At 44.4% G+C, this 14,582-nt stretch overlaps 1 protein-coding gene across 1 annotated transcript in view; it reads left to right on the forward strand.

The window, feature by feature from the left end:
* The window catches only part of Wdhd1 (WD repeat and HMG-box DNA binding protein 1), a 43,883-nt gene extending 39,307 nt beyond the window's left edge, over positions 1-4,576 (forward strand). Inside the window, exons 23-25 of the mRNA XM_028873580.2 lie at positions 113-240; positions 1,828-1,966; positions 3,752-4,576. Of these exons, the coding sequence (XP_028729413.1) occupies positions 113-240; positions 1,828-1,966; positions 3,752-3,943 (459 nt within the window). The 3' untranslated portion in view covers positions 3,944-4,576. The remainder of the gene's footprint in view (positions 1-112; positions 241-1,827; positions 1,967-3,751) is intronic.
* Positions 4,577-14,582: the final 10,006 nt, after the last annotated feature.

The following is a 14,582-nucleotide window of genomic DNA, read 5'->3' on the forward strand; positions in this document are numbered from 1 at the left end:
GTTTATCTCTGTGTGGCTGGGGAGTATGTTCAGTCCTGGTGTAGCCCCAGAATCCCCTTTTTAAATGCCTGTATGTTTGTCCCCAGACTCACACATCTGTTTGTTTTCATAGGCGTCTGCAGCATCCTATTTCCAGAAAAGAACTTCACAGGCGGACAAGACAGAGGAAGTAAAAGAAAATCCTAAAAATTCATCATCTGAAACTCCAGCTATATGCCCTCAAAACTCGGAAACCCAAAGGTCAGTACGAAGAAATTTGAAGATACAGTGTCCCAACCAGGTGTGGTAGCTTATCCCTTTAATCACAGCACTTGGGAGGCAGAGGCAGGCTGATCTCTGTGAGTTCCCAGGCCAGCCTGGTCTACAGAGCAAGTTCCAGGACAGCCAGAGCTACATAATGAGACTTTGTTTCAAAATTAATTAATTAAAAATAAGATTGTAAATTAATTGTAAATACCTTTATCATTTAGGGTATTTAGAATCTATTCAGCCTCAGCATAGTGAAAGGCAGTCTAGACTGCAGGTGGACTAAACATGAGATTCTGGGGTCAGGCTGCTTAACTGTTCAGTCTCGGGTCCTGCTCTTGTTCTCTGATCTCTCTGAGTCTCAGTTGCCTGGTTTATCAGTTGTGTTATTTCCAAATCATAGGGCTTTGCTGTGAGGTAATACACACAAAGCGTCTAGGATGCGTGACAGCAAGTGCTCAGAAACTGAGATCTTTCCATTAAACCTTCTGATGGTCAAACAGTCTGTGCAGAAGGTATAACAGAGTCCAGTCCAGTTCACAGTGTGCTTTGTCCACGCTTTCCCTAGTGATGGTGCAGGAAGAACCCAGGTCAGCGGAGAGGGCGTGAGGTCGGGAGGGCTGAGAAGTCAGCACGGGTTCAGATAGCTGCTTGGTAAATGATGAGCCTATGAGTGACAGCTGGGGGAATTCTCAGGCCAGACGGGCTCAGAGAGATTGCAGACCTTGAACCTATAAACACAGAGCTGAAAATGCCGAGTTCATGTTTCTGCACTGACAGATGTAAAGTAAGTGGTCCTCCTGAATTACCCTGCAAAGGATTCCAGCTCACAGACCCTTGTAACACAAATCTTAAAAGGTCTTATAATAAGCCGGGCGTGGTGGCGCACGCCTTTAATCCCAGCACTCGGGAGGCAGAGGCAGGCGGATCTTTGTGAGTTCGAGGCCAGCCGGGGCTACCAAGTGAGCTCCAGGAAAGGCGCAAAGCTACACAGAGAAACCCTGTCTCGAAAAACCAAAAAAAAAAAAAAAAGGTCTTATAATAAAAAAACATAACAAAAAACCCAGAGCCAGTTATTGGGGTGAAAGCTGAAAGATCAGAGGAGCAGAACAGCCACTAGCTTACCTCTACAAAATCCTCAGCCTCAAGAAAGCGCGTTCCTGTTTCCTCACGCCTTGTATATCTTTCTGTGTCCTGCCATATTACTTACTGGGATTAAAGCTGTGTATCACCGCTGCCTGGTTCTGTTTCTCTCATGTAGCCCAGTGTGGCCTTGAACTCACAGAGATCCATTGGGATTAAAAGTGTGTGCCAGCACTGTCTGACCTCTATGTCTAATTTAGTGGCTGGCTCTGTCCTCTGATCCCCAGGTAAGATTTATTGGGATACTCAATATATCACCACAGATCCTGCAATGCCCAGGCTCTTGAAAGTAATATGGATATTATTAACTAGTATAGTTGTGTCTCCCTACTTTATATGATTCTTGAAAGGCTGATGGTTAGTTACTAATTTCAAAGGTCATGTGATCTTTTAATTAGTATATTTCCCATAATCTTTTTCACATAATTATTACTTTAGGCCGAAGACTGGGTTCCAGATGTGGTTGGAAGAAAATAGAGGTCATATTCTTTGTGACAATCCTAACTTTTCAGATGAAGCGGACATAATAAAGGAGGGAATGATTCGATTTAGAGTATTGTCCGCCGAAGAAAGGAAGGTAAGAATTACCGTGTTGAGATGAGACCTCGGTGGATTTCCCAGGTTTAAAAGTTCTTTTATGTGCCTTTTTCGTTGGAAAATTGAATACATCAAAAAAGCCTTGGTGAAGAGGAAATTAGATGTGGGTGAATTTTGACAAGTGGACTTGTAGTTGTTACTGAGCAGATAACTTTAAAAGCTACCTGTGTAAATGTGTGTCCTTTTCGGGAATACTCCCCCAGAGGGATGCTTTAGTTATGAACTGAAAACAAAAGGATTAATAAACAAAAATGAATTCAAACTTTAAACTACTGTTTTCAAGTCCATGAAAGCAGAAAATTTTTTTTCTTCTTTTTTTTTTTTTTCTTTTTTCCGGAGCTGAGGACTGAACCCAGGGCCTTGTGCTTGCTAGGCAAGCGCTCTACCACTGAGCTAAATCCCCAACCCCAAAGCAGAAAAAATTTAATGCTATCTACTTACATGAGAATAATTCCTTTTGTTGGCGCTTTGGTCCAGCTTTCACACAAAAATTAGTCTGGGAGCTGGCTCGCCTCTGTTGTGTTTAGGAATGAAGGAATGTGGGTGGTGTGCCAATTAAACCTCAGACTTTACTTCCTCAGAGAGGTAGTGCACGGTATATGCACCTCTTGGTATAGACACCCCTGGTGCAGACACTGGCTTTGATGAATTGGGCTTTATGAGTGATAGGTATTGCATGATCCAGAAGCTAGAAAACAACTGTTCCAGCCGCATTTAGAACCTTCTTAGCATTGTCATTTTTCTATATAAATTGACATGAATGAATTTGTCACAAAAGAGGGAGAGACTTAACAAAATTTGTGATTGTGTGGTTTTTGTTTTGTAATTTGGGGGAGTTTTGTTTTTTCTATGTATAGAATGTAGGGCTTTGTGAATGTTAGGTAAGCATTCTCCCACTGAACTACATTTTCATCCCATGATTATGGGGATTATAATCCCATGGCTTTGGGGAGTATTTGGTTTTGTGACAGGACATTGCTCTATAGCCCTGACTGGCCTGGAACTGACTATGTGAGTAAGGCTTGCCCCACACTCTGGGCAGTCCTCCTGCCTCTGCCCCCCCCCCCACCATGTTCCCCCATATACTGAGACTATAGTGTTGAGCCTAGTTGCTGACTATGTTTTGTTTTAATTGAAAATGTACATGCATGTGTATTTGCCTATATGTATACATGCACACCATGTTTATCCTTAGTGCTCAAGGAAAGTACATTCTTTGTTTCCCACCCCCCAAGTACATATGGTTGTTGGTTGTTTGTTGAGACAGGATCTAATTAATTAGCCCAGACTGCCCTTGAATTCTTGACAGTCCTGTCTCAGCAGGCTCCCAGGTGTCCAGAATTATAAGTGTTCAGTGCCACACTCATGTGGACATTACCTTTGTGAGTTGTGATTTGAACCCTAGTTATGAGACAGGCTGAGCCTTTCTGTGTTACCCGTTGGCCATTTGTGTGTATCTTGAGATATCTGCTTAGAATCTATTTTGTGTTTTTAACCTGATTGTTTAGAGTTTTGCTATTGTTTACAAAGTTGCTTAAATATTTGGCTATTTACACCTTGTTCAGATGGTTAGTTAGCAAATATTTTCTTCCAAAGAATAAGAAATCTCAATCTGTCAACAATTAGAACCTTTAACGATAAACCTAAAATGTCTAGTGCTGATTACTGTTCTGTCTACAAGGACATACCCGTGGAAGTAAATAGACCATTTTCATGCTGTTTTCTTCTCCAAGCATAAAATCTCTTCACCCACTGTTTTACAAAGGCATGGACCAACAAGGCCAAAGGAGAGCTTGCCAGCGACGGAGCCGAAGAGAAGAAGCGAAAACGTGAGATCTGTGAGCCAGAAAACCAGGAAGAAGCATCGAAGGAGAATCTGGAACTGTCTAAAAAGCAAAAAGCGTTAGGTCTTTCCACCAATCAGAAACTGTCGGCTTTTGCATTTAAACAAGAGTGAAGGAAGAGTCGGGAAATATTGAAACTTGGCTCCAACTTTTGATGAATCCTGGACTCGTTCTGGTCGTATGGAATGTATTATTATAATCTCGTGTGTTTAGAGACAGGGGGTGGGCAGGGGTGCAGCTCGTTGTGGAGTGCTTGCCTAGCATGCACAAGGCCCTGGGTTCCATCCTTATTGCCACAGAAGCAAAAAAGATGAAATAGCAATTTACTGCATCAGAAACACAAGGTAAGAGCTGTCTGTGCAGATTACTTGCCTTCCCCAGACAGAAGTGTCACGAATACAGTTACTACCAGGGACACCATAATTTTTACTGTTTCTTACCTTTAAAAATCATTAAAAGCTCAGTCCTGAGACCTCTTCACATTGTAGTACCTTCTAAGGTTTCCTCCCTCCGTTTATGTTTCGTAGAAGTGCCATGGCTGTTGGCTTCCCAAGTGAGTTATTATAGACTTGGGAACTTGTCAACTTGACCTCAGGACTGTGGCTTTAAATACGGGCCCCAAAGTGTAAATAATCTTGTAGATGAGATATGTTATTTTATGTGTCTGGAAACTTTTTTCATCTCTGGCTTTCTGTTGTGTTTGTACAGCCTGGGTTTTTTATATAAATAAAACTTATTTGTCTTGATGTGGTGTTAACATTGAATTTCCACGTTGTGCCACATCATTTTGAAGGCCTTACTTAGAGATTGTGGCTGTGTAAGCATCCATGCTGCTGGGTGATGCCCGTCTTATCAGCAGCAGCAGTGTTTTGCTGGGTGAGTCTTTGAGAGCGTGATAAGACAGTAGTTAGAGGAACGGAAGTGTCCAGCAGCTCCTAAACAGGCACGGTTTAATTATTTTGTGCATTGGGGGGGGGGGGGGTGAAGTGCAGGTTAGTACGCCACGCCTCAGGTGTCGGTCCTAGCCTCCACCGTGGTTGTTGTCTGCAGCTGGCCATGGGCTTCTGGGATTCTCCTGGCTCTACCTCTCATCCCACCGTAGGAACCCTGGGATTGCAGCTGTGTGCTGTGTGCTCAGCTTCATGTGGGTTCCGGGGATCGTGTAATGGGTGCTGTACTCACTGAACCATCTCCTCAGCCCCACATTTTGTCTATTCTAAGTGGAGATTCATACAAACCAAAACACAAAGTATGGATGCAAATAGTAAAGTGGGGTGACTCGCAATCAGGCATAGTTTACAGGTTGAAAGGAATCAAAGAAATTGAAAATTTAGTGCAGGAACCAGAGGATAGTTCTTCTCCTACAGTGACTGAGGTTGGGAAGGGTACACTTCAGCTCAAGGACAGGCACATCACTGAAGAAGAATCTAGCAATTATTAACTTTGTATTAGTTTGGTTAGTTCTGATGTCACACTTTTTTGGTTTTTGTTTTGTTTTGTTTTGTTTTTGAGACAGGATTTCTTTTGTATAGCTTTGGACCTGTCCTGAATCTCACTGTAGACCAGGCTGACCTTGAACTCAGAGATCCGCCTGCCTCTGCCTACCGAGTGCTGGGATTAAAGGCGTGCGCCACCACCGCCGGCTCAGCTTGCTTTCTTATGCTACCCAGGACTATGCCCAGGAGTGGCCCTGTCCACAGTGTTCTGGTCCCTCCCACATCAATCACTTAGAAAATACCACACAGACTTGCTTACAGCCCAATCGGAAAGGCATTTTTTCAGTTGAGATTACTTCTTCCAGGTGATCCTAACTTGTGACAAGTTGACAAAAACTAAACAGGACACATACCCTGGGTAGAGGCACTCCCATGCTGAGCCATGAGACTCGCCCCACAGAGAAACAAAGAAGGCAAACATCAAATCCAAACTATATGCTTTCTAGTTCTCTGCCTCCCCTCCCCGACACGAACTATGTGGACAATGTGATCTCAAACATGATTGAGGGAATCTATTCTTTTTTTAATTATTTATTTCTGTTTTATGTACATTGGTGTTGTGCCTGCATGTGTGTCTGTACAAGGGTGTTGGATCACCTGGAACGGGAGTTACAGACAGTTGTGAGCTGCCATACAGGTGCTGGGAATTGAACCTGGAAGAGGAGTAGCACTCTTAACCATTGAGCCATCTCTCCAGCTCCAGGGGGAGTCTGTCTTAGGTATATGATCCTGTAGTAAGAAATTAACGCCCCCCACAGTGTCTAGTGTAAATTCATATTCCACATAGGACATGATAAAAAGAAAATAACTAGCCACTTTAAAACAACACATGCCTAGAATTCGAAATGTGTCATTGTGCCACAGAAAGCAGAAGGTGTGGCTGATCTAGTTTCTCCTTAATCTGTGATGATACTCTACAGTGAAAGAACATAGACAGAAAGTAAACAACAGTATAAAACAGCCAGCAAAACCAATAATTTAGAAAAATATGACGAGAATGACAAAAATAGAAAAGAAAAAATACAAATCAATGATCTCTGAAAAAGAAATGATTAGCTACAAACAGTGTAGATATGGAAATGGCTGTAGTTTATATATCAATTTTGGCAAGGCTTCAGGTGGTGGTCAAACACCCATCTGTATTGTGAAGATACATCACAGCATGTTTAAAGTCAATAGTTAAGAGACTAGTATGTAAGGGAGAATATCCTAGAACATATGATGGGGCTAGTTATGTCACTGAGGAAGAAGGAGTTTGGACATCATCATCTCACGCCCACTATTTCCAACCTATTTTACTAGAAGACCTGCCCTGTGGACTCAGAGACGAAGAAAGAGCAGACACAAGGACACAGAAAAGCTGGGACTGGGCTCCCTGATAGAGAAGCTTCCGGACTATGGAAGCTCAGTGTGTTTATACACAGTTGAACGGGGCGGAAGGGTCATTGCATACAGCTGAACAAGGAGGCGGGGTTATTATATACAGCTGAACAAGGAGGCGGGGTTATTATACACAGCTGAACAAGGAGGCGGGGTTATTATATACAGCTGAACAAGGAGGCGGGGTTATTATATACAGCTGAACAAGGAGGCGGGGTTATACACAGCTGAACAAGGAGGCGGGGTTATACACAGCTGAACAAGGAGGCGGGGTTATTATATACAGCTGAACAAGGAGGCGGGGTTCTATACAACTGAACAGGGCAGCAGGTTTAGCTACTCTATAGGAGCAGGGGAGCAGTATTTCCAGCCTTAAATATGGATGATGGGAGAGAAGGCTGCAGTGGACATTGTTTGCACATGCTATCAACATTTACATTGGGATCACAAGAAAGCTATGCCATCCCTCGGAGTCTCACCTGGGAAAGGCTTTGCTTCTCCCATGGACTGAGGCATTAGTCCTTGACATAGCTGCCTTATGTCAACTACACACATCCACTCAGGACTTTACTCACTCCCTACAGATGTGCTCAGACATTGACTGGTACATACAGGTAGCAAATAAACACACGAAAAGATGTTCAGTAACATAGGGTTGTTGGTTTTTTGTTTTGTTTTGTTTGTTTTCAAAAATATGCATCTAAGTTCTAGAGAGATGGCTCAGTGGTTGAAATCAACTGCTGCTCTTGCAGAGGACCTGGGTTCAATCCCTAGCATGTACATCAGGCAGCTGGCAATTGTCTGTAACTCCAGCTCCAAGGGTAGTACCAGCCATGTACACAGTGGACAGACATACATGTAGGCACTCACACATACACATAAAATAAATAAAGCTTTTAATAAGAGAATATGTATGTGGTGGTGGCTCATGCCTTTAATCCCAGTACTCAGGTGACAGAGGCAGGTGGATCTCTGTGAGTTCAAGTCCAGCCTGGTCTATATAGTGAGTTCTAAGACAGCCAAGGCAATGTAGAGAGACCCCTTGAAAACAAAAAAACCAACAAACCAAACAAAAATGTTTCACCCAGGGTTGTAAGTGGTCACCTTCAAAGAGTGTTCCTCTGAAGGCTGGCTTAAAAATTAATAGCTTTTCTAAACGGAGGATATTAATGTGGTACAGTAAAATAGGGATACTATGACATTTCCCTCTAAAACAAAAATGCTACAGTAACTGATAAAAAAAAATTGTAGCTGGTTGTACTTAGACAAATAAAAAAACTTCAAACTCTACATTGGAAAACAAAACCCACAAACATACAATCCAATCAGCAGATGAGTAAAATGTGCAGAGACAGCAAATGAACAGTGAGACAATTTTCAGTAGTATTTATCATTTCGGATGCAAATTAAAATTGCAATGAGGTACCACTACATGTCTGTCAGACTAGCCACAATGAAAAGTAGTGGTTACAACAAATACTAACTGCACATTTTGCTGGTAGGAATGTAAAACTTCACTCACTGTAGTACAGCCTGGCAGTTTCTTTCAGAACTGGAGTAGAGCCATGCATAGTGGGAAGCACCTGTATACCAGCATTTGGGAGACAGACACAAGAAGAGCAGAAGGTCTAGGTAGGTCAGCCTTAGCTACATTGCAAGTATGGAACCAGATGGGGCTAGATGAGACCCTGTCTCAAAAATGAACAACTAGGGATGTTGGTAGAGTCCATGCCTAGCATGGACAAAGCCCTGGGCTTGGTCCCCAGCACCATATAAAACAGTGCACACCTGTAAATCCCAGCACTTTTGAGGTAGAGACAGAAAGCAAAAATTCAAGGTCATCCTTGGCTACATAGCAATTTTGAGGACAGCCTAGGCTCCATGAGACTTTGTGCCCCCCCAAAACAAACAAACAAGCAAACAAACATAGAAATAATACAGAACCCCACTAAAATGAGTTGCCCTGTAACTTAGCATCTTTCTTCTGTATTTATCCCAGAGAAATTAATTTTAATTTGTAAATTGTAAACTATTCATGCTCTTGGACACAACCAGTCACCTAAGTTGAGGGTACCTCAACTGCGAATTACCTACCCCATATTGACCTGTGGGCATGTCTGTGGAGCATTTTCCTAACTGCTCATTGATGTAGTGGGCCCAGCTCAATGTTCGTGGTGCCATCCCTAGGCAGGTGGGTCTTGACTATAGTGTTAGTTACTTTTCTGTTGCTGTAAAGAGAAACCATGAGGCTGGGTGGTGGTGGCGCACACCTTTAATCCCAGCACTCGGGAGGCAGAGGCTGGCAGATCTTGTGAGTTCCAGACCAGCCTGGTCTACAGAGCGAGTTCCAGGAAAGGCACCAAAACTACACAGAGAAACCCTGTCTTGAAAAACCAAAGAGAGAGAGAGAGAGAGAGAGAGAGAGAGAGAGAGAGAGAGAGAGAGAGAGAGAGAGAGAGACCATGACCAAAGCATCTTAATAGAGAAAACAGTTTATTGGGGGCTTGCAATCTCAGAGAACTAGAGTTCTTCATCATCATGGCAGGGAGCATGACAGCAGGCAGGCAGGCAGGCATGATGCTGGATCAGTGGTTGAGAGCTCACATCTTGATCCACAAGCAAAGGGCAGAGAGAACTAACTGGGAGTCTTTTGAAAGTTCAAAGCCCACCCCCAGTGACACACCTCCTCCAACAAAGCCACACCTCCTAATCCTTCCCAAACAGTTCCACCAACTGGGGACCAAGTATTCAAACATATGAGCCTATGAGGGCCATTCCGGTTCAAACCACAGCTATATAAGAAAAGTAGCTGAGCAAACCAGAGAAGGAAACCATGGTCTCTGCTTCAGTTCCTGCCTCTGTCTTTCTGCCTTGAGTTCCTCCCTTGATGGTAGACTGTAACCTGTAAGCCAAACAGACCCTTTCCTCCACCAAGATGCTTTTCACCAGTGTGTTATCACAGCAACAGAAAGCAAACTAGGGCACTCTCCAAACACCCCTCCGTGAGTGACTAAACAAATGATGACATTTGCATACAGCAGTCTACGGTGCAGCGACAACACTCTGTACAGTCAACACCTTGTGCTAACCCCAAGAATATTGTGCTGTGTGAGAAAGCCAGTCTCGACGGATATACCACACTGTAACAATCAAGGAATGACACAGGGCCCTGCAGAGATGGCTCAGTAGTCAAGAACACTTACTGCTCTTTCAGAGGTCCTGAGTTCAGTTCCCAGTATTCATGGCAGGCGGCTCATAACTGCCTGTACTGCGTGTAACCCCATACGCTGTTCTGGATTCTGTGGGTAGCTGTACACGTGTGTCTTATGTTCACATGTACACAAATACACAAGAATAACACACGTCCGGAGAGAGAGAGAGAACTTCATGGTTCAGGAGCTAAGATGATAGAAGGGTGTGGTCAGGGGGCGGCAAGAGGGATCCTGGGATGATGGCGATGCTGTAGTAGTTTCCATTGAGTAGCGTTGACCAAAATAACCAAAGCTATGCAGAGGAAAGATTTATTTTGCTCGTCATTTCAAAGGGCCCAATTCAAACTTTCTTTGCCCCAGGTGCTTGGGCAGAGTATCAGACATGATGAACAGAGCTACGAACAGGAAGCAAAGAGAGGACTGTGGGATATGATATGGCCCTGAGGTCAAGTCCCTAGTGGCTCCTGTCTTTCACTAGGCCTCACCTCCTAAAAACCATCACAAATCAGGGGCTGGAGAAATGGCTCAGCAATTTAGAGTACTTGTTGCTCTTGCAGAAGACCCTAGATGGGTTTCCAGCACCCATATGATGGCTTACGACCATCTGTAACTTCAGTTCCAAAGGACTGGATATCTCTTCTGACCTCTAGGGACATGAAGCACACATATGATGCATGCACATACATGCAGGCAAAACATTCATACCTAGCCAGGCGGTGGTGGCGCATGCCTTTAATCCCAGCACTTGGGAGGCAGAGGCAGGCGGATCTCTGTGAGTTTGAGGCCAGCCTGGGCTACAGAGTGAGTTCCAGGAAAGGCGCAAAGCTACACAGAAACACACACACACACACACACACACACACACACACACACACACACACACACAAAACATTCATACCTATAAATAAATCTAAAAAACATTTTTTTAAAATCATAAAATAGCATCAGCTGGGGTCTGCACATCCCCCCCACAGGCCTGTGGGAAACATCCCTGTACAAACCACGGTAATAGGAGAGTTGGCTTACTTTAGTTATGAGGGTGGCTTCACGAGGCTGCACATGTTGTAGAATTGCACACATACATGCCCCACACGGACACAACTGAGTCTGCACTGGTCAAATGGAAGTTCACTGGTTTGTAACATTTACTTCTTTGGTTTTGATATTGTATTATAGTTGTGTAAGATTAATGCTGAGGAAGCCTGGTAGGGGAGCCAGTAGCTGGGGATATCCTACGTCTAGTGATAAGAAGCCCTAAATGTGGCTCTTTTAGCCTAGGGGGGAAAGGTTAGATTCTTTAAAAAAAAAATTGTGCCTTTAATACCAGCACTCAGGAGGCAGAGGCAGCACATCTCTGTGAGTTTGAGTCCAGCCTGGGCTACAAAGCAGGTTCCAGGACAGCCAGAGCTGTTACAAAGAGAAACCCTGTCTCAAAAAAAAAAAAAAAAAATTTACATTTTTGATTTTTTAGATTTATTTTATATGTATGAATGTTTTGCCTGCACGTATGTATGTATACCACTTGCATGTTTGGTGTCCTCAGAGGTCAGAAGAGCACATTGGAATGGTTGTGAGCCACCACGAGGATGCTGGGAATTGAACCCAGGTCCTCTAGAAGAGCAACAAGTGCTCCTAACTACTGAGCCATCTCTCCAGTCCCTACATTTATTTATTCATTCATTCATTCATTCATTTTCAGGTGTGTGTGTGTGTGTGTGTGTGTGTGTGTGTGTGTGTGTGTGTGTGTGTTTATATGTGGCATGGAACATGTGTTTAGGAGAGACAACAACTTTCAGGAATTGCTTCACTCCTTGCCACCCTACGGATTCCTTCCGTAGATCAAACTCAGGTCATTGAGTTTGGCAGCAAACACCTTTACCCACTGAGCCATTGTGCCAACTTAAAGAGAGGTGATTTTGATTTCACTTTCTTCACTGTGTTTGAAACTTTTTCTTTTATCCCTAGAATTACAGCAGTCATCTGAGTGAGAGAGTGGAGACAGGGACAACAGTCTAAGAATGACTGTGGGCAAATGTGCTAAGAGCTGGAATCCTGGCCAACATACTGAGTGCCCAAGCCATGCTCACAGCATCACGTCCAGGCTTGGGGTGTCTACACGGCTCAAGGCATTGACGCTCAGCCATGGAGGGCAGGGGACTTGCTTCACCCTTCAGCCTCCCACAAATGGAATCAGATCTCTCCAGGATGGAGGCAGTTTTCCGGGGATTCCAGCATGCATCTAGCTATGAGAACTACTGACTTAAGCTGATTTTAGTAGCTATCCAGTTTCTAGCATTAAAAAAAATAATAATAATAATTACCTGGGATAGCATCTTACTGAAAACACTTATTTTAAGTGAGAGAGTACACAGGACCCTGGAGTATTGAAAAGATCAGAACCAGTTCATTTCCCCATCGGCTTTGGTTCAGCCATCTGTGAAACTTTCCTAACATTGACATTAATTTCCACAAGTTCTTGGATGACTGACTGGCACCAATGTACAGTGAAGTTGCAACACTAAAAATAGAACCAGCCAGAATAATGATGAAACGTGGTTTGGTCCTCCGTCTTGCTGGAACTTCTCCTCTGTATTGTCACTGGTAGTGTTTCTGGCAGGATGGTGGCCCTCCCTCGGGCTCGGAGGCAGCATTGTGTCTGTCCTTTCCAAATGCTAAGCAACCAACCAAAGGACCAAGAGATGCTGGCATGAGGATCCGTTCCATTAGCTTCAGAAACATCTGTCATGGTTTTTCACATCTGCATTTAGAGGATCACTGCAAACAACAAAGAAACAAGCAGACAAAAATCTTTGAATTAGAAGTGGGTGGTGGTGGCAGCGGTGGCAGCGGTGGCGGTGGCGGCGGCGGCTGCTGCGGCTGCGCACGCCTTTAATCCCAGCACTTGGGAGGCAGAGCCAGGTGGATCTCTGAGTTTGAGGCCAGCCTGGTCTACAGAGCAAGATCCAGGACAGGCACCAAAACTACACAGAGAAACCCTGTCTCAAAAAGCCAAAACAAACAAAAGACAAAACCCCCCAAAAAACAACCAAACCAAAAAAATCATAAAGCTGTTGGTCACTGCAGTGTTTCAGACTTGACTGAAAACAAGCACATCACTTGCTGAGTTGCTGAGTTACTTGTCCTTTGGCCACTCTAGAGGCCCTATAGTGACGGGAAACAAACAAAAATTTAAAAGTAAACCCACAGAATTAATGAAATGTAAAAGTGGCGAGGAGTGGGAAAATATCCATGTCTAGAATTCAATAAACTTTAGGGAGACAAAACGAACAAACAAACAAACAAACAAACAAACATAAAAGAGGTCAGTGAACCAGGCCTGGAGGCTAACAGCCTGGAGGCTTGTCCTGCACCTGTCCCTAATGTTGGTGCAAAAATGCGGATTCTGATGGACCGGTCTAGAAGGGGCATGAGGGCCTGCATTGCTAACTCCTTGCAGGTGACGCCACCAAACCTGTTCTGGTCAGCAGGTCACAAAGCAAGGTCTGCTTGTGGAACCTGAGAGGGACTTAAGACTAAGAAGAGGTGGGGGTGGCGGAGTGGGGGCTGGAACCACGGACATTCATTACAGCTCTAATGTGGGGTCTGAACACCCATTCTCCATCCACACAGGACACGGAAGTGACAGAGTTGTAGCCAGTCTGTCCTGTAGAAACCAGGTTCAGCGTTGCCCACTCTTAGTTTAAAAAAAAAAATCTAGAATTTCTGTGAAGCATCCTGACTTTGTCCTATTTTGGGCAGCAGACGGAAGGCTTCTGTGTTAAAGACAAGCAGATTTTTCTAGGGAGAACCAGAGTTGCGCGTTCTGACACTCCTGGGTTCTTGTCCGCTCACAGCGTTGAGGAGGAGGGAGCAAGCTGAGCTGAAGCAGCCTGCAGATGCCAGTGTGTATCGAGGATTCAAAACCATGAGGATCTTGAAAACCAAAGGGTCTTAGACTGGATAGTTTTATGTCATTTTGACACAAGCTGGAGTCATCTGAGAAGAGGAGCCTTAATTAAGAAAATGCCCACATAAGATGGGGCTGTAGGTAAGTCTGTAGAACATTTTCTTAATTAGTGATTGATGGGGGGAGGGCCCAGCCCATTGTGGTGGGGTCATCCCTAGGCTGGTGGCCCTGGGTTCTATAAGAAAGCAGACTGAACTGGGCAGTGGTGGCGCACACCTTTAATCCCAGCACTCGGGAGGCAGAGGCAGGCAGGTCTCTGAGTTTGAGGCCAACCTGGTCTACAGAAAGAGTTCCAGGACAGCCAGGACTACACAGAGAAACCTTGTCTGGGGTGAGGGGAAGCAAGCAAGCGAGCGAGTTGAGCAAGTCATGACAGCAAGCTGGTAAGCAGCACCCCTCCATGACCTCTGCACCAGCTCCTGCCTCCAGGTTCCTGCCCTGCTTGAGTTCCTGTCCTGACTTCCTTTGATGATGAACAGTTCACCTGGTGTGGTGGTTTGAATGACAATGGCCCCCATAGGCTCATGTTTGAAGACCAGGTCCCCAGTTAATGGGACAGTTTGGGAAGGATTAGGAGGTGTGGCCTTCTTGGAGTATGTGCGTCACTGGGAAGTATGCTTTAAGGAAGCAGGTTTTGAGGTTTCAAAAGCTCACACCAGACCCAGTCTCTCTCTCTCTCTCTCTCTCTCTCTCTCTC

The sequence above is a fragment of the Peromyscus leucopus genome, chromosome 9 (assembly GCF_004664715.2).
Source record: "Peromyscus leucopus breed LL Stock chromosome 9, UCI_PerLeu_2.1, whole genome shotgun sequence".
NCBI classification, from domain to species: Eukaryota; Metazoa; Chordata; class Mammalia; order Rodentia; family Cricetidae; genus Peromyscus; species Peromyscus leucopus.